Raw genomic sequence first — 26,700 nt, forward strand, 5'->3', positions numbered from 1 at the left:
TTCCTGCCTTCCCTTAAACTTCACTCCTCCAAAACATTATTCTGCATATACTGTTCCCACAGTTCCCATTTTTGTATGAAATTTGCTCCTACCATGTTCTAAAGATCCAACTTCCAGTTGTTTTAGCTCTGTTACTATATTCACTACTGCTAGCATAGTTGATTTAGACTTCAATTTCCATTTTGCAGTAACTGCTTTTTTAGCAGCCACCAGAATTAAACTCAGCAAGGCTTTACTATGTCTAGGCAATTCCAATTCTGTAGCATAGCTGAAAAAAATAATTTCCTTAGTTGCACCAGTTTGTTCACCTAGTATTTCCCACTTTTAGTTCTTTGCTCTTCTGCCAAAGTTTAATCAGAATCAAACTTCATTCCCCTGTCCTCACCAATTATACCCCATAACATATCTGTCACCAGTCCTCTGCCTAGAATCTCCAGAGAGCAGGTCATAGCCACACTCTCCAAGGCCAAAGACAGCCTCTTTGGGACCGGACAACATGCCAGGCTGCTTATTAAATGGTCTAAAACAGGAGTTAGTGGCACTGCTGAGCAAGCTCTTCAATCTCAGTCTAAGCACTGGCTTTGTCCCAGCTGAGTGGAAAACAGCAACCATAATCCCCTTGCAGAAAGGGCATCCCTCAACCGAACCCAGGAACTACAGACCCATAAGCCTAACCAGCCGTATCTGCAAGGCCAGGGACAGAATCATTATGGGTCTTAACAAGGATATAGGTGACCTTCAAACTCTTGACCTGACCCAGTTTGGCTTTGTTAAGTGCATCTCTTGCCTGCTTAGCCTAGTGGACTTCTTCGGGAATGTCACCAAAGCCCTGGATGAAGGCAAAACTGTTCACACTGCCTATCTCAACCTAGTCAAGACATCTGACACAATCCCTCACTCAGGCATCATTGAGAAACTCACCCACCTGCGGATTAACCCTTATGTCACTACATGTGTTGCCAACTGGCTCACAAACAGAACACATACATCTAAACTGGGGATGCCAACTCTACTAGCAGACCTGTTACCAGTGGTGTTCCACAGGGATCTGTGCTAGGCCCCCTAATGTTTGGCATCTACTTTTCAGAAGTCTAGGTGAAAATAGATGGCCTATGGCTTACCAAGTTTGTTGATAAATGCAAACGGGGTGCAATCATCGAATCCCCCAAAGATGTCAACATACTATGAAATGGACTTACACAGACAAATGACTGGTATCAAAGCCACAGACTTAAACTAAAAGCAAAAAATGCATTACCATCCCCTTCGGCAAAGGAGAAACCCTGCTAATTATATCCCCCTAAGTTCAAACCCAGTGGTGAGAGATTTAGGAATGCAAGTTGATAGCAGCCTCAACTTTGATCATTAGATGTCCATAGTCGTAAGGAAGGCCTTCTGTGTTGCAAACCTCATAAGCAAGAGTGTAGCATCCAGAGCTAAGGGATTATAACTCCCCTATACTTAGCTCTCATCAGACCAGTAATAAAGTACAGTGCACACTTCTGTATGTACCTCATTAGACATCTGCAGCAATTGGAGAGACCTCAGGTTTCTCACCAAGAAAATTCAGGGCCTACAACACATGACCTATGCAGACAGACTGAAGGCCCTATCACTTTACTCAGTATCATATAGACTGTTTAGAGACGACTTGTGCCTGGCCTACAGAGCAGTCTGAGACCCTGTCTTGATGAAGGTGCTGCACATCCGCAAATGCAATGGAAGAAGATTCACTTGCTCTAGGGATCTTAACCTAGCCTGCACTACTAACAGGGCAAGCTGGAGAAACAGATAAGTCTCCCAGAGGTTGCCATTTTTCTGGAAGAAACTCCCAATTCATGTAAAACAGAGCTCCTCAATGACACCATTTAAGTGTAACCCGGACAACTGGATGGGAAACCATAAATTTATATGTCTCTCTCAGACAGGGGCAGCCAGTGCTGATCTTAGATTTGCACACAAACACAGACTATATTTCTTGGTCCATAAGGGAACAAGGGTATAACATAGCTAGGCTTGTAGAGGCCTTAGGCTAAATAGCCTAGTAACCTCCTATGATCCTATAAACTCTTTCTACTGGTAGGATTGCATCTTTACTATTAAAGGTCTAAGTTGATTTCTTGTGGCCAGGTTTGGAGCATACACACAATGTGCCCTTTCAGTTAACTCCTGCTATGGAATGTTAGGTTTTTAAGTGAATTAGAGTAATACTTAAAAATGGTCCCTGATTTTGGGCTTTTGTCTCTCATTACTTTTAGCTCTGTCTGGGATTCTTGAACAAATTTGAGAGTTATGCAGAATAAATGGATAAGAAATTTGACTGGGAAGAAAGAACAAGAGTCATATCACAACATAAAACATTAACACAAACAAAACCAATACAGAACTCAAGAGAGATACTGCAAAGTGGTTTATTCACTGGACAAAGGCACCACTAATCCTGTTAAATACACTCTACCTAACAAAAGAACTTTGTGCAGTAATGCAAAGAAGTGCGCTGTTTTATTATCTGTTATCTCATCCAAAACAGAATCATTCAAATTAATATACTTTACAGGGCATATTGGACTCCTCTAATACAGCTTCACATCAGTTCATATATTTGAAAGCTTAAACTATATGTTACCATCACAAAGCTTTAATGAACACTTCATTTATGGAGGTAATGTGACAATGTTCAAATATTGTGGCAAAAATTGTTTATTAGTTTAGTCTTTCTAGTATTAAAGTTATCCTGCATTCTGATATATGTTTAGTATTAGACTTTTTTAATTAAATATACTTTGATATACCAGTATTCAGCTGTTTTCAGCTTTAATGGCATTAAAATGTTAGTTTTCAATGATTAAAATTAAAAATCTAAAGATGTGCAGTAGGTGGACTGAACACTCTAAGCTGGCCAGTAGGTGTGAGTGTTTATGTGTGTGCATGTGGGTGGTACAGAAGAAAGTACAGTTGTGAAAAATCTTACCATAACAGTAAATGTCCTTCTCTTTATTGTTACAGTATTCTTCACTGAAGGCATTTCCTGCCAAAGATAGCCCAACATTCGGCTAAAATTTCGAAGCTTTTAGATCTTATAGGCACAGTGCATCATAGGTATGCTCCCTTCATACGGCATGTATGGACACAAATACTCAAAACTGAATTGTCCCTTAAGGAACAAAACACCCCCAGGGGCAAAACAGAACATGCACATCCAGAAGAAAAATGTTCAGAAGGGAAAGGAAGCAAGAGCCCCTCTGCCAGGAGGGTTAAAAAACCACAGGGGCAAGAGCTCTAACTGATGGGGAGGGAGAGAGGGATTGAATGCAGCAGTGGAGAAAAGTAGGACATCTACTGTTATGGTAAGATTTTACACAACTGTATTATGTCCTTTCCGGGTCTATATTATAAGATCAACGGTTGAAAACATCGAACACCATATGGTCGATACCATATTGTCAATGTCTTTAAACACAGAAGAATTAAAAACAACAAAAAGAAAAATGAACCCTAATGGGTTTAAGCAGGGGGGCAAGCCCCCCCCTGCATCCCCCACACCCCCCGCTACTTAAATATACCAACTCTGAGACTGCACTACATTGCAGTAAATGGAAATCTCCCCTTACGGAGATTTCCGTTTACACGTTCGATGTGCGCTTTTGCTATTCTCGTGTCGACAATATCAGCTTCGATATTGTCGGCTTTCGAGAATATATAGACCCTGTCCCTTCCATGTCACTGTTGTAGTATTCTTCCTGTAGGGAGAGTACAGAGATAAGATGATGACTAGGAAGAGGAAGGCACAGAAGAGTCTTCTACAAACCAATGTAGAACAGCCCTGGCAACAACATCCAATTGTTAGTGCTTAATAAAAGTATAAACACAGGATGAAATTAGCAGCCTCAAGGATGTAATTGATGTCCAAACACTTGAAAAAGGTACCAGAAGAGGCAACATTCCTAGCAGAATGTGCCTCTATAGACAAAGAAAACATTTGCCATGAAAAGAATTGGCCTCAGAGATTCAGTACGAGACGGTTTGCTTGGAAACAGCCAAACCCAAAGTCCTGGGATGAAATGAAAGAAAGAATTGCTCAGACTTGCGAATAATCTTTGTTATATCCAAATAATATCTGAGCTGTCTATGTAGATCTAAAGTGTGAAGAACCTTCTCACTGGCATACTGCAGAGAAGGTAACAAGGAAGGAAGTTGAACATGCAAATTAAGGGAAAACTCATTAATCACCTTGGGCAAAAAAGAAGGTTTAATTCAAAGAGGCACCTTGTTTCTGTGAAAAATTAAAAAAGAGGAATAGCTATGAGAGCCAGAAGTTCCGACTCTCTTGGCAGAAGTAAGAGCCAACAGCAGAACAGTCTTCCAAGTATAACGTTGCAAGGAAGCTGAATTAGAAGGTTCAAAAGGAGCCAAGTGAATTTTTCAAGTACAAAATCGAGGTCCTAAGAAGGTGAAATAGGCTTTCCTGGGGGCCCAGTATGAAGGATGACTATAAGAAACTGCTTGATCTCAAACCGAGGTGCCAAAGTGGGGTTTGAGGGCAGACAAGCAGAGATTGCTGACAGGTGAGCTTTAACTGAAGAATGTCCAAGCCAGCATGGAGCAAATCACACAAATAAGAGAGAACCAATGAACTCCCAATGAAAAGGGATCCTGACGACGAGAGAGGCAGCAAACAGAAAATCTCTTCCTTTTGGGCATACATGATTTTCTAGTAGTGGGTTTCTTGGCTTCCTGCAGAACTTGAAGCATGTCCTCAGAAAACAGGTGCCTTAAGGGGATCCAAACCCTATCACCAAGAATGTCATGTGAAGAGTGGACAGGTGGGGATGGAAAATAGATCCCTTGTCTTGTGTGAGAAGATCCACACAGTGAGGTAATCTGTGGTGACTGCCCCTGGCCAAATTAAAAAAAAGGGGATCCAGTGCTGTCTGGGCCAAAAGGAAGTCATCAACAACATTTTGGGAGAGTCCTGCCTTATTCTTGTGCAGAATTCTTGGCAACAGATGGAGAGGAAAGGCATACAGAAGCATTCTCTTCCAAAAAAGAGACTGTGTATTCACTTTCCAAGTCAGAGGAATTGGTATTCTCAAACAAAATTATAAGAAGTTCTCTGTTCAAACGGAGGCAAAAAATTCTACTTGAGGAATATCCCACCGATGGACTACATCCAGAAACGCATCCCTGTAAAGCATCATTCATAAGCCTGTGTTCTGGATCTGCTCAGAGAGTGTTCCACTAGATTGTGCTCTAAAGGAATGTAAACCGCCTGAAGTCACCTGATAACTGATAGCCAGGCCCCAGGCTTGAAGAGCTAGATGCAAAGGAGATAAGATCTTATGCCCCTCTAATTGTTGATATACCAACATCATGGTGGCATTGCCTGTGAGGATTTTCAGGGGGCCAGGAAGAAAAAAGGAATGAAAGGTTCGAAGAGTCAGAAGCACAGCCCTCATCTCTTTTATGTTGATACTGTCTGACTTCTGATGAGGAGGCCAGAGACTCTAAACTTTCAGAGGGCCACAAGAAACATCCCACCCCAGATCTGAGGCATCTGTGAACAGTTCTTGGAAAGGAACTGGGGGCCAGAAAAGGCAACCCTGGATTGGAAAAAATTTGCCAAATCCACTACTGGAGCTCAAGTTTGAGACAAGGAAGCAAAGGAATACGGAACTCCACTGGGTGGCAATGCTGAATCCACACTCATTTGAGGTACCACTGAGGCTTCCTCATATGGAGTCTTGCAAGAGGAAGCATGGGGATGGTGGAGACCATAAACCCCAGAATCCTGAGAAATTCTCTGAGTATGACAGAGGAAGAAGAGTCAGTAAGAAGGTTGCCAGAGACAAAATCCTGGGAAGCAGGATGAGAATCCAATATGGGAATGATCTGAATCCTGCAACCAAGAAAAATAAAATATGATCTTGGAAGGGTGTAAGGATTGAGTTTTTGAGATTGATGGCGAACCCCAGACTTTGTAAAAAAAAGAGTGGTGAAGTGAAGATCTTGAAGGAGACTGCTGGGAGAAAGAGCCTAAAAAAGCAAATTGTCTACACAGAAACAAAAAAATTTCATGAACAAGGGTGAATGGGAATATGAAGAAAGGCATCCCTGAGATTGAGAGAGACCAAGGAGGCCTGAAGAAGGAGGACAGGAAATAAAAGTATGAAGAGAGCATCCTGAAAGAAGGGACCTTGAGGAATGTGCTGAATACAGAAAGGTCCAGAATTGGTCTCCAAGTCCCCAGCTTCTGGGAACCAAAAACATCCTGGAGTAAAAAACCCTTCCCACTTGGGTGGGTGGAACAGGCTGAATGGTATTTTGATTTAAAAGGGACTGCAAAACCACTGGAAAATTAGAAAGCTGGTCTGGAGGAGTCTGCAGAATGCCTAAAAAGGGGGAAAGGGACTTTCATACCATGAAATACCCCTGATGAATGTTAAACAGCAACTAGGAATCTGAGTTAATTTGTTACCAGTTTCTGAGGGACAGAGAAAGGTAGATGGGCAATTTGACTTGTCTGGGGGGGGGGGCATCTGTGAACAGTTCTTGGAAAGGAACTGGGGCTAGAAAATGTCAAATACAGGCAGGATTGTTCTTAAAGGAAGGCTTTTGAGATGTAGGAATCTGAGCAGACTTAGCAGGAGGAATATGCCTAGACCCCTTCTTACCTTTGGAAGGCTGCTGAGTCTGCCTATGGGCAAAGGTGGATTTAGAAGGGTAGTTCCTCTGAAATTTAGGTATGGGGAGACAAAAATATGCTTAAGTTCCTGCAGAACCTTACCCTTATCCTGCAGGGACTTGAACAGATCAGCTGCAGCTGCTGCAAAAGATATTTACTATCCAGAGGAGTATCCAAATGTTTGGCTTTAACATCATCAGGCAAAGCCAAGAATAACCCCTCATCACAGAATGAAAGGCAGCAGCACTGGAAGAGGCATCAGCAGCATCGTAAATACTTTTTATTGAGTGTTGAGCAACCTGGGAAGTGGACCTGAGCAGGGAAAGGGTTGAAGATAGAGAAGGGAACTCAAGTGATTGCCAAGAGTCTTGGGGACAAACGCTTGACAGATAGAACAGTGCGTATGGTGGAAGCATCTAGGCAAAAAATACATAGGTCAAGATGGCCTTTATGGGGAAGGTGCCTCCCATACTGTCATTTTCCCTTCTTCAATGACATGAACACAAGTAAGCAGTGAGATGGAAAAAAACAGAGAAGAAACCCCAATGGGGCACTCATCTAAAAATGGTTTTGTAACCATCACAGTAAAAAGCATTCAGACTGATTTTCAATAGTAGCGTTTAGACTGGTGACAAAGAAGTTCTGAGTATTTGCAGCTGTACATCACCTTTATGCCCCACGTGAGGAGCATACATGTGATACACAGTGCCTATAAGATCTAAAGGCTTTGGTATACTGGCCAGACGTTGGAAAATCCTTGGCAGAAGTTTCCTTGAGCAAAATATACTGCAACAGTGACATGGAAGGACATCAACCAAGACATGAATAGCCACCCTGTGGTGTGAACACTGGCTCCAGATGATGGGTACTGTTGTGACACCCCACAAAAGGGGGATATGGATGGATGAATGCATGAATTAAAACAGTGGACATGAAGTTACTACAAAATTATGGTTGGGTTAATGAATCTGAAGTTTTCTCCTATGAAGAATTTATGTATTTGATTATTTTAAAGTATAACCATTTTGAAATAGTGCTGGGCAAGTTAATATACAACTTTATTTTCCTTTCCCTTCTCTCTCTCACACTCTTTCTTTTTCTTTGTTTGCATAAAATTTTGTGAAGTTTATGTTTTGTAAATGTTCACTAAAAAATATAAACTAAGCAATATTAGCACTTGTACTGTCAGTGGTTGCAGTCTGTCACACTATGGTACCACTGCAGTATACTATTTTAGTAACAATGTTTCTTATCTTGCGCCTTGGAATTTCTTATCTCCTTTTACAATACGATCTGACCACCTTCTTACTCATTAATGAACTCTTAGAGTAAAACAGTAAGACAATTGTGCCATAAAATGAAGGCATCACTTCATGAAACTGGTCCTGTTACATTTTTCTGGTAAAAAGAGCAAAGCTGAAATTCTTCTTCCTATTTGAAAACATATGAAACTGAGTATTAAACACTTTAAATGTCTACATTTTCCTTAAACTTTCTTTTGTTACAACAACAAGTGAAAGTCATGCTGTGAATATAATTCAGTTTTTTGATGTAAATTCTTTCAGCAAAATATCTGCTGCCATGCCAGGAGACAAGATTCCACTGATTACTTGTTTTTCTAACAAGGGAATCTGATCCCTGACAGCCTGATTTTTCTGGAAATACTCCAGCAAGCTCTCCTGGATTACATTCCACATCCATACTTTTTGCTGTTTCTGTCTTTTAACAACAAGTTCACCACTGGCAAGCATAGTTTTATGAAATTCAGTCATCTTGTGCCACAGCTCTTGGACTCCTTCTTCAGTCCTTGAAGAGATATGCATGACCTTTAATAGAAACACACTTTTGTTAACTTTAAATGCCTACAAATGTAAGGTGTTGTAAAATTGCAAGATGCAAGGCACTGGTTAGTAAGGTGTGTAATTCAAAATACCAGCCTAACTATACAATCAGCATTAACAATATAGATCTGTTTTCAGTGTATTCAATAAACTACCCTTTACCAACAAACACTATAGAAAACATCAATTGTTTCAGTGCAACTTTTTTGGAACAGTCTCAGCTCAGAATTTAAGCTTTCTCTCTTCCAACAACGTTGTTTCACATTATTAACACCTGTGTATAAACACCCTTGTACAGATTAAATACATGTACACAGCTGTTTTTACTACTATACGAGGGAGAAATATTTGAACAAAGTGCCCAGAAAAAAGATAGCAAAAGTGCTAACACTGGGAGAAGACATTTTAAGGATTAGACAATCTCCCATAGTTTCTAAAAGGAAGAAGCAATCACAGATCAATACCTAGCTATTTAAAAGGTTTCTGAGCTTTGAGGAAGGACCATAAACAAGACACTATGGCAGCGATGTATAGAAAGTGAAGTGACATTGTAAGCAAGAGATCAGTTAGTTTACCACAGTACTTGGGAAGCTAATGGAAAAAAATCCTTGGAACTTTTTCATTGTTGACCAGGAAAAGTCTGACTGGTTAAAACCCATTTTCAGCAGACCCGGGGAGAAAAGCTCCACATTTGAGTTACGCATGATGTGTATTTATAATTACAGGGTAAAAACATCTATACATGAGCTTGTTAACAGGATTTCTAAAATATTTTTAAATATATCTTAAATAGCATTTTAACACAAAAAAGAGAGAAATTAACATAAATTGGATAATTATTGAATACAGAAATAACATACAACAATAATTAATAAAGAAGTTATGTACTCACCATAACGTTCCGTGTTTGTTGTCCATCTCGCCTTCATTATTTTCTGGTTGGGTTGGAACCGAGAATCGGTTCCAACTCGGCCTATACGAAAGCTAGAGAGCTTCTACTGTCTCGAGGCTACACCCTATCCCATCACGCCTAGGGAAGAACCCCCAAATCTTGTTTGCAATTACTAAATAGTACTAAGATAATTATAACTACATACAAAAATTACAGCTGCAACATGTGCTATATAAGACTGAGGAAGGACATCAGAGAACACAAGTTCCAAATCCAACAAAGACCTCTCGATCCTCCAGGAGAGGAAGGTTGGGGGAAGGAGGGTGGGATGCAAGAATGAAGGTGAGATGGGTAACAAACATGGAATGTTATGGTGAGTACATAATCTCGCCTTCATTCTTTGCTGGTTGGGACTGCGTCCTTAACACCTTCTTTCTCGGGTGGCTCAAGGGAACAAACTCTTCATAACAGTGGATCCAAAGGAAGCCCTGTTCCAGGAGGCCAAATCTACTTTGTAATAAGTGATAAAGGTATGAAGCCTTACCCATGAGGCTGCAGCACAAATTGAATAGGTTCATAGGTTCATACTGAGCTATCTGCCCTAGGGCATTTATAAGCCTAGCCAGAGTATGTTTGGCTTTCACCACCCATTTTAAATTAATTTTGCTACGCCCTTTTTCGAGGTTAGTATACTGTGCCTCTGTCTAACAGTGACACAGAAGTGATACCCGGGGTAAACCTACGATCTCCCATCCACTCATCAAGATTCCTCTTGAAAAGAGGAAATGAGGGACTCTGCCTAACCTGGACTGGGATTTTATTCCAGAGTGAAGGGAGCCTCTGGGTTATGAATCTGTCCCTCCAGCATGTCCTATTTATTTCAGTGCTGAGGTTCAAGTCTCCCGGGCGTGTAGCTCGATGGGATTTGGATTTTTTGAGGTGCAGCATGTCCCTTAATTCCGGGTTGGACATGGCCTTATACGTCAGGCACAGGTCACCTCTGAGCAGGCGGTATGCCACTGAGTAGAGCTGGAGTTTCTTTAACCGGGCAGCATATGGCATCTGTTTGAGCCCTTTGATCCTCTTGGTGAGGTACTTTTGGGGTCTTTCCAGTTGCTGCAGGTGTTTGGTAAGGTACATCCCAAAAGGGGCATTGTACTCAATTATGGGCCTGATGAGGGATGAGTAAAGAGGCACGATGACCTCCCCTAATCTAGATGTGAATCCCTTCATGATTAGGTGGGCTATATAAAATGTTTTTCTAACCACTTTGGCCACGTGGTTGTCAAATGAGAGATTGCTATCAACTTGGGTCCCCAGGTCCCTAATTACTTCTTCTGTACTTAATGGATTACCACCTATGTGGTAATTTGTGGGCACTTTGTTTTTGCCAAAGGGGATGACTATACACTTTTTGTCGTTTAGCTTGAGGCCATGGCTCTGGCACCAGTTGTCTGTTTCTACGAGGCCCTTTTGGAGGATGCTTGTGTCGGCTGGAGAGTCGATTATGGCCAGTTTGCAGTCATCTGCGAACTTGGTCAGCCACAGTCCTTCCGTGTTGGCCTGTACCTCCGAGAAATATATACCAAACAAGAGAGGTCCCAGGACTGAGCCTTGTGGGACGCCACTTGTAACTGGTTTGGAGTCTGACATGGCTCCAGCAATTCTAACCATGTGGGTTCTGTCCTTGAGCCAGTTTGCAACCCATCTAGTGACATAGGGGTTTATATTTAAGCTGGTGAGCTTATCTATAATGCCCGAGTGGGGTATTGCATCGAAGGCTTTTGCGAGGTCCAGATAGGCTGTGTGGACCACCTTCCCTTCGACAATGGCCTTGGTGACTGTTTCAAAGAAGTCAACCAGGTTTAAGAGGCAGGATCTGCCCTTAACAAAGCCAAACTGGGTAGGATCCAGTGTCTGTAGGTCCCCAATATCTTTATTTATGAGGTCCATGATGATCCTTTCCATAGCTTTGCAGACCAAGCTAGTCAGGCTTATGGGGCGATAGTTTCCAGGGTCCGTTGAGGCATAGGTAGGTAATCTAGCCTGAAAAGCAGCTGAGGTGGCAATGGCTCTTGTTGAAAGACCTTTTATCTTACCAGGCAATTGTTTATTTTGAGAGGTATAGGAATAGGAAATAGTATCAGTCAGCCACTTAGAGTGACTTTTGATATTGGAGCGTCCTTTCTTTTGTCTGAAAAGGATACAAACAGCTGATCCGATTTTCTGAATTGTTTAGTCCTGTCCAGGTAGAATCATAGTTGCCTGTGTACATCTAATTGGTGTAATTTATACTCTGTCTTGTTGCTTTAAATTGGGAAGAAAACAGGCAGATCAATAGACTGATTCAAGTTTGTCTTGAAACAAACTTTCGGGAGGAATGAGGATTAGTTCAAAGTGAAAATTTATCCTTATGGAAAACCACGTAGAGGAGCGTATAGACAATGCTTGGAGTTCTGACACCCACTTAGCTGATGTGATGGCCACCAAAAATACTGTTTTCCACGTTAGGAGCTTCAGGTGACAAGATGAAGTGGGTTCATAAGGAGGAAGGCTTAGAGTGGACAATACCAAATTGAGATTCCAAGTAGCTGGTGGTTCTTTCACTGGGGGCCTTAACAAAAAGGTGACTCTCAAAAAGGCCTTGCACAGTCTATGGGACATAATTTTGAAGCCCATTTCTCCAATGTGATAGTTAGAAATAGTAGCCAATTGTATTCGTATGGTCGCCGCTGCTGCACCTTCACTGAAATGTTTTGCTAAAATGCCCAAAATAGATTATACAGGGGCAGTGAAGGGATCAATGTGATTGTTTAGAGCCCAACAGGAAAACCTCTTCCATTTGCTTGCATAAAGCTTCCAAGTTGTTGTCTTATGGGATGAAATCAGAATATGTTTCACAGCAGGGGATAAGTCTGGAAGCCTAGCTAAACTCGGAAGTGGAACAGCCACAATGTCAGTTTGAGGGTTTCAGTGAGGGATACAGTATCCCTGACGGGTGCTTCAGGAGGTCTGGGACTGGCTCCAGAATCCACGGATCCACTTGTAGATGTGGCCATAAGAAGGGGAACCAAATCTGAGGCCAGTACAGGGCACTAAGTATCAACCTGCTTCTCAACGTGTTGGCTTTCTGCAGAACTTTGGGGATCAAGGGGAAAGAAAGGAAAGCATAAAGGAGACCCGGAGGCCAATCGTGTATGACTGCATCCCTTGGTGACTCCCCCAGGGGGGGATCATGGCAAAGTAGCTGCTCCATTTGATATTCATGGACGTGGCAAAGAGGTCGCAGCAAGGCTATCCCCACTTGTGAAAAACCTGGTACACAATCTGTTGTTTTAGGGACAACTCATGAGGCATTAGAATAGCTCTGCTTAGTTTGCCTGCTATCATGTTAGATTTCCCTGGGATATGTGTTGCTATCAGAAAACGTTGGAAACAGACTGCCCACTGCTATACTCTTTGAGCCTCTTGACATAAGGGTTAAGATCTGGTTCCTCCTTGTTTGTTTATGTACCACACGATTGACATATTGTCTGTCTGGATTGCAATTGTTCCTAGTGGAAGGGAGTCCTGGAATGCCTGCAACTCCAAAAGCACCACTCTCATCTCTAAGACATTGATATGCAAGTGGTTCTCGTACTATTGCCAGACTCCTTGGACAGCCTTCCCCAGATAATGCCCCCCCCCCAATCTGGGAAGCATCTGTGGTAACTGTGGCTATTGCTTGCAAATGAATGAATGGTCTGCCCAAAACCACCTGAATAGAGTGAAGCCACCAGCGTATGTCCCTTTTGCAGGATTCCGTTATGATGATCTTGTGGGACATGGGTAACTCCTGCATGGACCACTGGGTAAAAAGCAACCACTGAAGGACTCTCATGTGCAAGCGTGCGAGAGGTACCAAAGTTATTGCTGCCACCATGTACCTAGGACTTTTAGAATAACCTTTGCTTGAACTTTCTTTTTTGTCAGAAGATTTTCTACTTGCTGACGTAGGGTTCATATCCTGTCGGGAGAAAGTTTGGCCATCATCTCCCTTGTGTCTAAGTCTGCTCCTATAAATACAATATGCTGTGATGGCAATAAGGTAGACTTTTCGAAATTTATTGTAATGCCTAGTTGAGAGCAAAGGTGGATGGTGGTGTCTCTTGCTCTGGTTAGTAGATGCTCGGTGGTGGAGGTTAGGAGCCAGTCGTTCAAGTACAGAAACACATGGAATCCTAGATGCCTCAAGTGAGCCATGACTACTGCCATGCATTTGAACACTCTGAGGGCTGTAGTGAGACCAAAGGGCAGAGCTCAAAATTGGTAGTGGCTGGCTCCCAGCCAAAAACACAAGTGACTCCGGGATTGCCTGTCTATTTTTATATGGTAGTACGCATCCTGGAGGTCTGTCGAGCACATCTAATTGTCTTTCCCCAGAAAGGGGAGTACTGACAGAAGTGTCAGCATCCGAAACTTTGAATTCTTTACCGATTTGTTTAGTGTGCTGAGATCCAAAATGGGCCTCCAGTCCCCTGTCTTTTTTGGAACTAAAGAACCTTGAATAAGTTCCGGATCCAATTTGGTCTGTGGGGACATCTTGGATGAATCTTTTTTTCTAGCAACCTTTGAATTTCCATGGTTGTCTTGTCCCTCTGAGAGGGTGCAACATCTGTAATGATCCTTTTTTTGAAAGGTGAGAGGAAAGGGTATGTAGTAACCTCTGGATATGATCGCTTGTACTCATTTGTCGTCTGTTATATTTAGCCAGGCGTTTGGGTACAATGATAAGTGACCCCCGACTGCCTACAGAGGTGAACAGATGGGCCTCTTTTCAGGAGCGCTGGAAGGGCCTACCAAGGAATGTATCCCTGTCGCCCTGATTCTGCAGACCCCCTCTGCCACGAGGTCAGCGTCTTCCATTGTTAGTTCCCCCTCTGCCCCTGGGGGAAGAATCACAACGTGCGTCTGGAAAGGCTCTTTTGGACTTATGGAACCACATTTCCCCCTTCTGGCCTTTGGGGTAAGGCCTGCTGGGGAGGGAGAAATGGATTCCCATGACAGACAGAGTCTTTCCTTCTTGCCTACACCTGGTCAGAGTCTCTTTCACTTTCGGCCCAAACAAGGTTGAGCCATTGAATGCGGCGTTGATAAAGGAATACTTGAAGGGCTCTGCAAACTCGCATAAGTGCATCTAAGAATGTCTCCTTAAGGAGATTCCTGTACCCGCTATCCTACTCGCTCCATCAACCGCATTGGAAATAAACCACATGGAGGAATTGACCACCGAATTTTAGGTAGCAAGCTGAGAGGTAACTTCGTCTGAAACCTCCGCAGCTGTAGAACCTTGGACAGCATCTCCCAACTCCTTCAGGAGAGCCCTCTGAAGTCTGGTAAAGTGGGTTAAATAATTCAGCGACCTGAGGGTGAAGGTTGCTGATGAAAACATACCCTTTCCATATCTGTCCATCGTTCGAGATTCCTTATTCAGCAGATGGACAGACGAGGAAGTCTCAGACAATTCCTTTATGGTGGCCACCACCACCATAGCATCTACCGGGACACCTTTTGTTAGGAATTCCTTGTCAGAGGGTGTTGTAATAAACTTATTTGGCCTTTTCGGAACAGGTTCCACAGACTCTGGAGAGCCCCACACCTTTTGACTGACTACACTGAGGAGCTGAAAGAAAGGTGGAGTCACCCAAGTGGTGGAAGGGTGAGACCCAAATGTTTTCAGGTACACTGACTCATCCTCGAAAGGACTGATGGGTTTCCAGCCACCCCTCTGTTTAAGAATCTCCAGGATGTCTGCAAAGGAGGCATCTTCAGAGGGGGACTGTGAGGACCCTTCTGAGTCAACCAGGTCAGTGTCTGAGGAGATGGACTCATCCGGGGAGTCTATGTGCTTCCTCTTGCACAATATCTTCTAAGGGACCTCCTCAGAGGAGTACCTCTGGGGAAGTTTTGGAAGAGATAGTCTCGCTCACTGGGGCTTCACTGGGGCTTCCTGGGGCTTTGGGGAGTGCGATGGTGCTGAGACTGACAAGAGGCACTTTTGGGGGTAGAGTACTCCCACCCAAGAGTGGAGCTGTTGGGGGTGACAGCACTCTCTCCATCAGATCAAAAGCCCCCTCACTCTACTCAGAGAAGGCCCCCGGTTCCGAAGATTCGGTAGACCGACTGCAAAGCAGAGTGGTTGGCTCCGAAGCCGATGTAGGAGATAAGCTCAACCGCACCAAAGTCCCAAAAGGGAGAATCGGCTTGGACAGCTGTCCGATCCAACTCCCCTCCCCAGACCCGATGGGAGCGCGTCAGCTCCTAGACTCCTCAGATTCCGATGGAACTGAGGTAGTTGGAGCAGGTGTAGGAACTGACGATCCTGTTGGAAGTCTCAGTTCCAACGTTTCCACTACTATCAAGGCCGAGCTCTCTGGCTCCGAAGTCTCTAATCAGGTCGGAGAAGGAATTGAAGAAGGGAGTGTTGCCTTTGTCGGCTCCAGTTCCTTTTGGGTCGGAGTTGATAGGATTTTAGCTAGTGCCGGTGTACGAAGTAGTCTCTTCACCACCCACTCCACGTCATCATCAGACAGACTCCTGGAGGCATGGGAGGACAATGAAGGTGATCTCGCCCTTTCTAGGAGCGGAGATCTTAAGGTTTGAGTAACCGATTCCAATACAGGGGACAGTCTCCTAACTTGAAACTCTGTCGGTTCCATAACAACTGATGGAACCGAAGAGGTAGCCTTTTCGGAGCTAAGAGCCCTTGGTTCCAAAGTAGGTGATTTTGTCGCAGTTTTTTTTAGGCGTCTCCAATGTCGGATCTGAAGTCAGAACTCTTTTTCCCAACTTCTCCGATTTTGAGGAGGAAGAAGGGTATCCTGAAGAATGTTTGGAAGTCTGAGGTCCTTCCAAAGCCTCTGAAAAGGGAACCTTCAGCAAACCTCTAACAATAAGTTTGTTTTTGTGTTCAAGTTGGACTCTACTGCTGAACGCATGGCAAAGGCACAAGATTCCAGCAGGTCTAGGGCACCCAGGCAATAAACACAACTGGTGTGACCATCAGTAAAAGACATTTTTTTTGGGAGCATTTGTCACATTTCTTGAACTCAGACTGTTTGGGTTCTTTTTGATCCTTAGACATGTCTGCACTGAAAACTCAAACAAAATAATATTTTGAAACTCTTGTTACTTCACATGCTATTCAAAGCAAAAAAAAAAAAAAAAAAAACAATTACATAAATGTATACTACTAAAGTTTCATCTAGAACCACCAACGGAAACTTAAACAATAAGGAACAAAATGATTAAGCAGAATACTGTTTAGTCCTTACTACCGCTTGTTCAAAAAACACACACACACACACACACACACACACACACACAAAGTGTGAGAAATCCTCTAACTAAAACGGATTCTCCACGCAGTCAAAGAGGGAAAAAACACAAACTGAAAGGAAGGGGAGCGGTCCTCTAAGTTAAACAGGCTGCTAGGAGCCCTCTAACTAAAAACGGGCTACCTAAAGGAGGAGGAAAGCTCTCTAACTACAACGAGCTTAGGGATAGGGAATTACGACAACAACAACAGGCCTGATAAAAAGGGAATGATGGCCAACAACAATAAAGCAGGAAAAGACACAGATAAACATCTCTCAAACAACTAATGATAGCCTAAAAAATTTAACTATCAAAATATTTTAAACAAATATTAAAGATTAATAACAATGAAAAAACGTAGCCAGGAGCCAATCAGAAGTCACCTGATTTGCTTGAGTGGCAAACGAGATCTGGGGGTTCTTCCCTAGGCATGATGGGATAGGGTATAGCCTCAAGTCAGTAGAAGCTCTTAGGATTTAGTATAGGCCGAGTCGGAAGTGATTCTCGGTTCCAACCCAACCAGCAAAGAATGAAGGCGAGGTAGGACAACATAACATGTATTTATACAGCATGATGGCTCCAAGGAAAAGGTCAAACTGGCATGTTTTTACATTTAGTAATAATTTACAGACTGACAAGTAGAATGTAGCTTAAAAAATAAGACAGATGAAAGGAGATGTTATAGAGATAAACAGGAAGATAAATGGACAGAGGAAGAAATATGGTTAGTGGTGGGGGTGTGAGAAATAATAGTTTAGGAAATAAGTGCAGTATGATGAGGAGCGATAATGTACAAAAAGATTGAGAAACAAATTGGCTGTAAAAATTGGAGAAAAAAGTCTGAGTAAAACTAGCCAGGTGAACAGGAAGAACAGAGCCATCTTTGGCACAAGTGCTGCTTAAGCTAAGTTTTGAAAAGTATTTTAAGATTTCTATCTGTTTTAACTGTATGAGGATTTCATTTCAGAATTTTGACACATGAGAATAGACAGAGTCTCCAGCAGTGTTGAATGTCTAACTGATACACATGTAAGGGTTTACTGCTAGAGCGGACACCTCTAGTGGTTGAATAGTACAGCAGAGTATTTTGTAATGCTGAGCATTTGTCTGGAGAGTACAATAGGGTATGGGCAATGATTAGTTGCGAGTATGTCAACTGGTTTGGGAGTTCAAGCCAGTTTAATTGTTTTAGTGCAAGGCAGTGGTGTGTTTTATACGGTTAGTTGGTTGTAAATTTAGCTATTTTGTAGTAGCAGGAGGCTAGTTTGGTTTTATACGCAGTGTTGACATTTGTAAGAATAAGGGAAGTATGTAATAGGGAAGGAAGGAAGTATGTTGCAAAATGTTGCAAAAAGAAAGGAGAGATTCTTGTTAAACAATAATCTTATTGACAAGAATCGGCATACATTCACTCCCTAGCACTTGTGCCAGATGGAACTGATGAAGCTTTATACCTGGGTTACCAGTAAAGTGATCCACGTGGACTCAAACATTAATTTCTTACTTGGCAGCAAGGTACTGCATTAGCCCCCTTCATAAAATAATATCAGTAAATGTTAAGATGGGCAGAAGGTTGGAGTAGGGCCAAAAATGGTAAAAGGTGGGAAAAGCTAGCACAAATAAAACTATAGAGTGTGGTGATAAGAAGCAAAGGGGTTCTTTCAGAGAAGGAGGACATGCCCAGTGGGACATCAATAGGGATCAGTGCTAGGACCACATTTGCTTAACGTCTTTCTGTTTCAAACTATGACAGGAATTAGAAAAGCACAGTTCTGCAAGGTACTCATTTGTAAGAGAAGATCTGTAATGGAGATGCTCTTGCTTATTCAGTTCTGCTGGGTGCATATTCCAGCTGTCAGCCCTGAACTAACCTGTTTTTCAACAGTAACACTCCCAATCCAACAACCTCTGTTGGGTTTGCTCATGTACTGTAATTAGGTCTGAACTTGTAAAATGATATTTTGAATTATGATACTCCTTTATGGAAATGAATACATATAATATAGAGATTTGATTTCTTTCGTCAGCATTATACATATTTTAGACTTAGGTCATTAATAGGTTGTGCCTTCATGCTAATTTGATTAATTTTCCTGCTTGTAATTTCAGTGTTCTGTGCAATCTTAATGCCTTCATTACACATAATGCTTAATGAATGAATAAAAATTCCATGTCTGTCTTGTCTACCAATATCAAAGAGTCATTGATTTCTTACAAATGTGCACACTTCTCTGCTACTCAGAGGGGATAAATGTATCTCCAAACACCATCATACTAGGTGACTTCAACTACCCTAATATAGACTGGGAACACTACACAAGCCCGAACACTCTAACCCAAAGATTCCTGGAGTTCATAAACTCAAATGCCATGGAACAACTAGTCACCATCCCCACAAGAGGAGAAAACATACTTGATCTCATCATCACGAACATGGGATCAAAATGTTCAACACCGGAAGTATACCCCTCACTGGTGAGATCAGATCATAAACTAATCTCGCTGGAGGTCCTCATCCCCCACCTGAAACAAAAAGACCACAGTGAAAAACTTCTCAAAAGCCGATTTCACACTTCTAAAACTAGTGTGGTCTCCTTTAAGGCCCCTGAGCCAGTGGTAAACATTACTCAAACCGCTGAATCACTTACAAATGCCTTCTACCAGCACCTACAGGACTGCATGGATCAGGCAATCCCAAAGAAAACTAAGACTCTCTGTACCAAAGGCAAGCATCCAGTCTGGTGGACCCCAGCCATAAACAAGCTCTACAACAAAAGGAGGAAGCTACTACAAGATAGAGCAAAATCCTTGAAAGGTAAGACACCTTTGATCATTATAAGTAAAAAACTAAGAGCTCTCATAAAATCATCCAAGGCAAATTTTGAGAGAAAAATCGCCAAGGACTCTAAAGACAATCATAAGGCCTTCTTTGGCTATGTTAGAAACCTAGGAGGAAACTCCCAGATATGCTCAGAATTAGTTCAAAATGATGTGAAAATTACTGAACCTACACACATTGCTAACATACTGGCTGACAGGTTCAGTGCAAACTTCTCCCCCCCCCCAAAAGGAGAGATATCTATTCCAGAGGATTGTAGCCCCCCAAACATCTCCAACGCCTAGGTGAGAACTGCCCTCACTAAGGCAAAAAACATAGCATCCATGGGACCGGATGGTGTCCCCGGCTGTGTGCTTCATGAACTCAATGAGGAATTAAACCCACAGTTAGGACAGCTGTTTAATCTTAGCCTCACCTCAGGATACGTACGCAAGGAGTGGAGCACGGCGACTGTGGTCCCACTTCATAAGGGCGGTGCCTCCACAGACCCTGGAAATTACCGCCCCATTAGCTTGACAAGCCTTATCTGCAAAGCCATGGAGAGGATCATAATGGAACTCATAAATAAAGACATAGGGAACTTGAAGACTTTGGATCCAACCCAGTTTGGCTTTGTCAAAGGCAGATCCTGCCTCTTAAACTTGGTTGACTTTTTCGAGACAGTCACCAAGGCCAGTGATGAGGGAAAGGCAGTCCATACAGCCTACCTCGACCTGGCAAAGGCCTTCGACACAATACCCCACTCAGGTATCATCGAAAAACTCATCAGCTTGAATGTAAACCCATACATCACAAGATGGGTTGCAAACTGGCTGTGACAGAACCCACAGGGTCAGAGTTGCTGGAGCCATGTCAGACTCAAAGCCTGTCACAAGTGGTGTCCTACAGGGCTCAGTCCTGGGTCCACTCTTGTTCGGCATCTACTTTTCTGAAGTACAAGCAAACACAGGAGGGTTATGGCTGACAAAGTTTGCAGATGACTGCAAACTGGGCGCCATAGTCGAAAACACATCTGACACAGATATCCTCCAGAAGGGCCTCACAGAAACGGATAAAGTACAGTTTTGTACCTACCATAAATGTAGATGTTCGAAAATCTACATTGCTGCAGTCCTTACACTTGGGGTAGTCCGCTGTCCTCGGTCGGCCCGAATATCAAAGTATTAGGCTGACGTCGGTCAAGGTGCTTAAGACTGACATCAGGACGTCAGGGTACAAATGCGCATGACCGACGTCATATCCTCAGTCTTTTCTTGCCCCAGATGTCAGAAGACCCTAAAAAGAAAGGCCAAAACCAAAAGACAGCAAAAAACAACCAACCACCCTTGCACTAATCATATGTACAATATATACAATATCCACAATATTTACAACCCAAACCACACCACCGCCTCTAACTACAGAGGGGAAGGAGGGAGGGTAAATTGGACTGCAGCAATGTAGATCTTGAACATCTACATTTATGGTAGGTACAAAACTGTACTATGTTCTTCATCTCACATTGCTGCAGTCCTTACACTTGGGTAGAATCCCAAAGCAGAGGTAAGGGAGGATGGCAAAACTATAAAGCATTAGGTGCTGCCAAAATGCCCTGTAATATTGCAGTGGCAAAACCAGCCCTAGATTTAGAGTAAAGAGGAAGGTGGTAATGCTTAGAGAAAGTATGCACTGAACTTCAAGTGGCTGCCTCTAAAATATCTTTAGTTGCCACCCCCCTTAAAAAAGCTGTAGAAGTGGCAGTAGCCCTAGTGGAATGAGGCCTAATCCCAGCTGGAATCTCCTTACCATGATGGGAATAACAGAAAGCAATACAAAACCCAATCCACTTAGAAATAGTTTGTTTTGAAACAGGCTTGCCCTGAGAACCCAGAGCAAATGAAACAAATAACTGCTGAGACTGCCTGAACCCTTTAGTTCTGCTCAAATAATATCGCAACTGCCTGTGTATATCCAAGGTGTGCAAAATCTTCTCCCCTTTATTTTGGGGTTTGCATAAAAAGTAGGCAAATGAATAGTCTGGTTTAAAGCCACACTAGAAACCACTTTAGGCATAAAGGAAGGATTAGTACGCAAAGATACTCTGTCCTTATGGAAAATTAAGAAAGGCTCAACTGCCATAAGAGCCTGTAATTCAGAAACCCTTCTGCAGAGGTAATGGCCAACAAAAAGCAGTCTTCCATGATAAATATTTCAACTCGGCAGTAGCTGCAGGCTCAAAAGGTTGTAGAGTGAGTTTCTCCAACACAAAATTGAGATCCCAAGCAGGAGTAGGAGCTCTACGTGGGGGTCTTATATTCTTTGCCCCTCTAAGGAATTGCTTAAACAAAGGATGAGAAAACAATGGTGGATCACAGTCATAGTGAGCAGAAATTGCTGCAGCATGAACCTTAATAGAAGAGAAGGACAAACCTTTGTCCAGTAACTCAGTAAGATATTGAAGAGCCACACTTAAATTAGGCTTAGAAACATCCAATTCCTTTGCTGCACTCCAAAATAAAAATCTCTTCCATTTATCTGCGTACACTTTCCTTGTACTAGGCCTTCTGGCCTCCAAAATAACATTCAAAACTTGCTGTGGAAGCTGAGACCCTCCAAGGTTTAAAACAGAATATGCCAGGCTGTTAGGTGAAGAGAGTGAAGTTTGACATTGAGTAAATGACTGTTCTCCTGAGACAGCAGGTGTGGAATTGAAGGCAAAGGCCATGGAGGCTCCCGTACCAGACTTCTCAGTAATGGGTACCAGTGCTGTCGAGGCCAATCTGGAGCTATTAAAATCATCTTTGGCTTGTCCTGTCTGACCTTTAGGAGTACCTTTGGGAGGAGAGGCAGAGGTGGAAAGGCATACACATGAAGATTGCTCCAATTGAAAGAAAGAGCATCCACTTTCCAAGCTGTGGGATGAAACCTTTTTGTGCAAAACTTTGGCAGCTGGTAGTTTAGTGGAGAAGCAAACAGATCTATGTCTGGAGTTCCCCATGACACTGTCAATTTCTGAAACACATGAGGATCCAATTTCCACTCGTGGGGATCCATAATTCGTCTGCTCAACACATCTGCTAAGGAGTTCTGTGCTCCCGGCAGAAACCTTGCCTGAAGATTTAGCTGTAAACTGAGAGCAGTCTCCCACAAAATCATTGCTTGTCTGCATAGAGGATAAGAATGTGTTCCCCCTTGCTTGTTGATGTAACCACATGACAGTTGTGTTGTCTGTTAGAACCAACACCTGCCCTGGAAGAAGTAAATCCTTGAAAGCCATTAATGCAAATTGGACTGCTAACATCTCCTTCAAGTTGTTATGTAGATGTTGTAGTCTGGCAGGCCACGTGTCTTGTATCCATTTTCCATTTAGATGAGCTCCCCAAGCTTTATCTGAGGCATCTGTCGTTAGAATCTGACTCGCCTCTGGCCGGGTCACAGAGAGTCCCTTGTTTAGGTGACATTCCTGAGCCCACCACAAAAATTCCTTTTGAATGCAAGGTATTATCTGAATGACAGTGTCCATATCTTGGCAGTGCTGTGTCCATACATTTTTGAGATACCATTGTAGCTTCCTCATATGCAGTTTGGCATTGGGAAGCACCAGAATACAAGATGCCATGAACCCCAAGGCTTGAAGGACTGTCCTTGCAGTCAGCCTGGACTGATGAGACAATTGATGGAAGTAAAGGGAAAGATTCTTTTGTTTGTCCGGGGTCAAAAAGGCCATCTGGGATGCTGTATTCAGTCTCACACCCAGAAAGCACATGTCCTGAGAGAGTACTAGACTGGACTTTATTTCGTTCACAGAATACCCCAGGCATCTTAGCACTGCTATCACATATTGCAAATGATGAAGAAGTTCGTCCCTTCCTTGAGCCAGAATCAGGCAATCGTCCAAATAAGGATAGATCTGTATTCCTTTTAGCCTGAAGAAAGCTATCACTGGAGCCAGAACCTTTGTGAACACTCTGGGCGCAGTAGATAAGCCAAAGGGCAATGCAGAGAACTGATAATGAGAAGTCCCAGCCCGAAAACGCAGATACTTCCTGCAACTTAGCCTGATAGGAACATGAAGGTAAGCCTCCTTGAGATCCAGAGTCACCATCCAGTGATCTTTGCCCAGCAGAGGTAAAAGCTGTTGTAACGTCAACATTTTGAACTTGGGAATGTCCAGATAAGTGTTGAGGATAGATAAATCCAAAATTGGTCTCCACGTGTTCCCCTTCTTTGGTACTAGGAACAGGCGAGAGTAAAATCCTAGGCCCACTTCTGGCAGAGGGACCGGCTGTATGGCCCCTATTTGAAGCAGCAGAGAAATTTGTTTGCGAGCCTCTATTCTTTGCTGAGGAGGAACGTCTGGCATGCCTTTGAAAGGAGGCAAGGTATGGAAATAAAACTTGTAACCTTGGTGTATGATATCCAATACCCATCTGTCTTGGGTAATTAAACTCCAATTTTCCTTGAAGAGTGCCAACCTTCCTCCCAAAGGTGCTGCCAGACAAGAAGGCTCTGGCAGCTGAAAAGGTAGGTCATTGGGCCTGTTTGCGAAAGGACTGGCCCCTGCCCTCACCCGAAGACTGTGCAGGTGAACTCCCTGTTCTAGGTCTGAAAGAGCCCTGAGCTCTGCCCCTACCACGTCTAGATCTACCCCTAGACTGTGAATCATAAGAAGGGTACGTCCACCCCTTAGCAGGCCTATTCCTACTAAATTTCGGAGGCTGAACTTGCAAAAAATCTTTAACAGTCTGCATAGACTTAGCCTTGTCTTCCATTTTCTTTAAGACTGCCTCCACAGGTGAACCAAACAACACATCAGACTGTAAAGGAGCATCTAAAATCCTTGTCTTAACATGGTCAGATAAATTCTGATCCCTCAGCCAGGCGTGCCTGCGAAGAACTGACCCAGTGGCAGCCACCCTAGACGAGGCCTGTACAGCATCAAAACCACATTGTAAAGAGTGCTTACCCACCTGTTCAGAAACATGTACCAAATCTTGTAATTCTTTACACTCAATACCTTCCGCCAGAGCATCAACCTTAGACTTCAATTGAGAAAGAAGATAGTTTTGATATTTCAACATGTGAAACTGGCAATTTAAAGCCCTCATAGCTAAGGTGGAAGAAGTATAGACTTTCTTTCCCCATCTATCCAAAGCCCTGGCCTCTTTATCTGGGGGAACCGGATTTTTTACAACAGAGGCCTTGACACCCTTAGGTCCCTGACTAACAGTTTCTGGGTCCGCCCTAGGACTCTTATAAAGATATTTATGAGCTTCAGGCACCCTGTAATACCTGTCCGGTTTAACAGGAGCAGGAGGCAAAGAATCAGGATTAGGTGAAGCCTCTGCAAACACATCTTCCACAACATCCAGAACAGGTGGTATAGCCAAAGGCCTATGCTGGGGTAAAAGCAAAAATTCCCTAAGCCTTTTCCTGGAATCAGAGAAGTCCTGACCTTCCCACTTAAAATGTTCCCTCATGGAATGAAGAGTCTCTGAAAAGAAAAATCCTCTGGAGGAGAAGCAGAAGGAGTAGAATCATCCACATCAGAATCAGAATAAGGAGAATACTCCTGCAAGTCTTCAGCCGAAGACTCTGAAACATCCAAGCCTGCTCAAAACTCCCCAACTCTGGTTCCACCCTAGGCCTCTTATCAGGAGGGGCAAAGAACCTCTAATCAAAGTAATTAAATCTTCTGCCATTTTAAGCATGTGCTTCTTGGGCACAGATCCTGAAGAACTAGGAGTGACACCAACAGAAGCTAAACCTGGCCTGCCTCTGGGAGAAGCCTTAGAAACAGAAGGAGAGGGCCTGACCACCCTAGGAAGGGAGGGGAGTACAGTAACCTGAGAAGCCCCTTCAGCCTGACCTGCCTCCTGAGAGGCCACATCCTGCAATATCAAAGTCTCCCCCTGGGACTCCAGAGAAGCCTCCGGCGGAACCACCGGTTCCACTGGCGCCTCTAAAGAACCGGCGTCCGGTACGGACGACTCTTCTTGCCTGGGTTTAGCTGCTTTGTCTTTGCGCTTCTTTGAAGAAGCGGGCGTCGGAGCATCCGACGGCATATTATAATTGCACCGCTTCCGAAGACCAACCTGGCACAATCTAACCTTCGCAATAGTGCGCTTATTGAACCTAGCACAAAAGCGACACCCAACAATGTCGTGCTCAGGCCCCAAACAAGGAATACACAAAGTATGATAATCTCTATGCGGTATCTGTTTCCCACAAGAAATACAGTTATTCACTTTTTCTGACATCCGGTAAACCACTGAGGCAAGAAAAACGAAAATATTCCCCAACGGGGTACTTAGCCAACTTTGACTCGGTCTGAAACTCCGAATTCGAAAAATTTCAGAACGCCGAACGGCACTTGCAACGCTGCTTCTGCATCGGACCATGCGGCAAAAAAGACTGAGGATATGACGTCGGTCATGCGCATTTGTACCCTGACGTCCTGATGTCAGTCTTAAGCGCCTTGACCGACGTCAGCCTAATACTTTGATATTCGGGCCGACCGAGGACAGCGGACTACCCCAAGTGTAAGGACTGCAGCAATGTGAGATGAAGAACATCTGGTGCCAGAGCCATGGCCTGAAGTTAAATGCCAAAAAATGCATAGTCATACCCTTTGGGAAAAACAAGGTTACCCCTAGCTACCATATAGGCGGCAATCCACTGAGCACAGAAAAAGTCATCAAGGATCTGGGGACCCAAGTTGACAGTAGCCTTTCGTTTGACACTCATGTTGCTAAAGTAGTTAGGAAAACCTTCTATATCGCCCACCTGATCATGAAGGGATTCACATCTAGATCAAGGGAGGTCATCGTCCCCCTGTACTCATTACTCATTAGACCTATGATTGAGTACAATGCCCCGTTCAGAATGTATCTGACCAGACACCTGCTGCAGCTTGAAAGGCCCCAAAAGTTCCTCACCAAAAGGATAAAGGGTCTCAAAAATATGTCTTATGCTGCCCGACTGAAAGAACTCCAGCTCTATTCAGTCTCATACCACTTGCTCAGAGGTGACCTGTGCCTGACATATAAGGCCATGTCAAACCCAGATTTGATGAATATGCTTCACCTCAAAAAATCTAGATCCCTCAGAA

The 26,700-nt window shown here is 43.3% G+C and overlaps 1 protein-coding gene across 1 annotated transcript in view; it reads right to left on the reverse strand.

The window, feature by feature from the left end:
• Window positions 1-3,643: 3,643 nt before the first annotated feature.
• Window positions 3,644-26,700, reverse strand: part of MMAA (metabolism of cobalamin associated A) — a 1,182,217-nt gene continuing 1,159,160 nt past the window's right edge. The window contains exon 7 of the mRNA XM_044062228.1: window positions 3,644-8,508. Within this exon, the coding sequence (XP_043918163.1) occupies window positions 8,221-8,508 (288 nt within the window). The 3' untranslated portion in view covers window positions 3,644-8,220. The remainder of the gene's footprint in view (window positions 8,509-26,700) is intronic.

The sequence above is a fragment of the Protopterus annectens genome, chromosome 2.part1, assembly GCF_019279795.1.
Source record: "Protopterus annectens isolate FY-2018-M chromosome 2.part1, PAN1.0, whole genome shotgun sequence".
Classification (NCBI taxonomy): Eukaryota; Metazoa; Chordata; order Ceratodontiformes; family Protopteridae; genus Protopterus; species Protopterus annectens.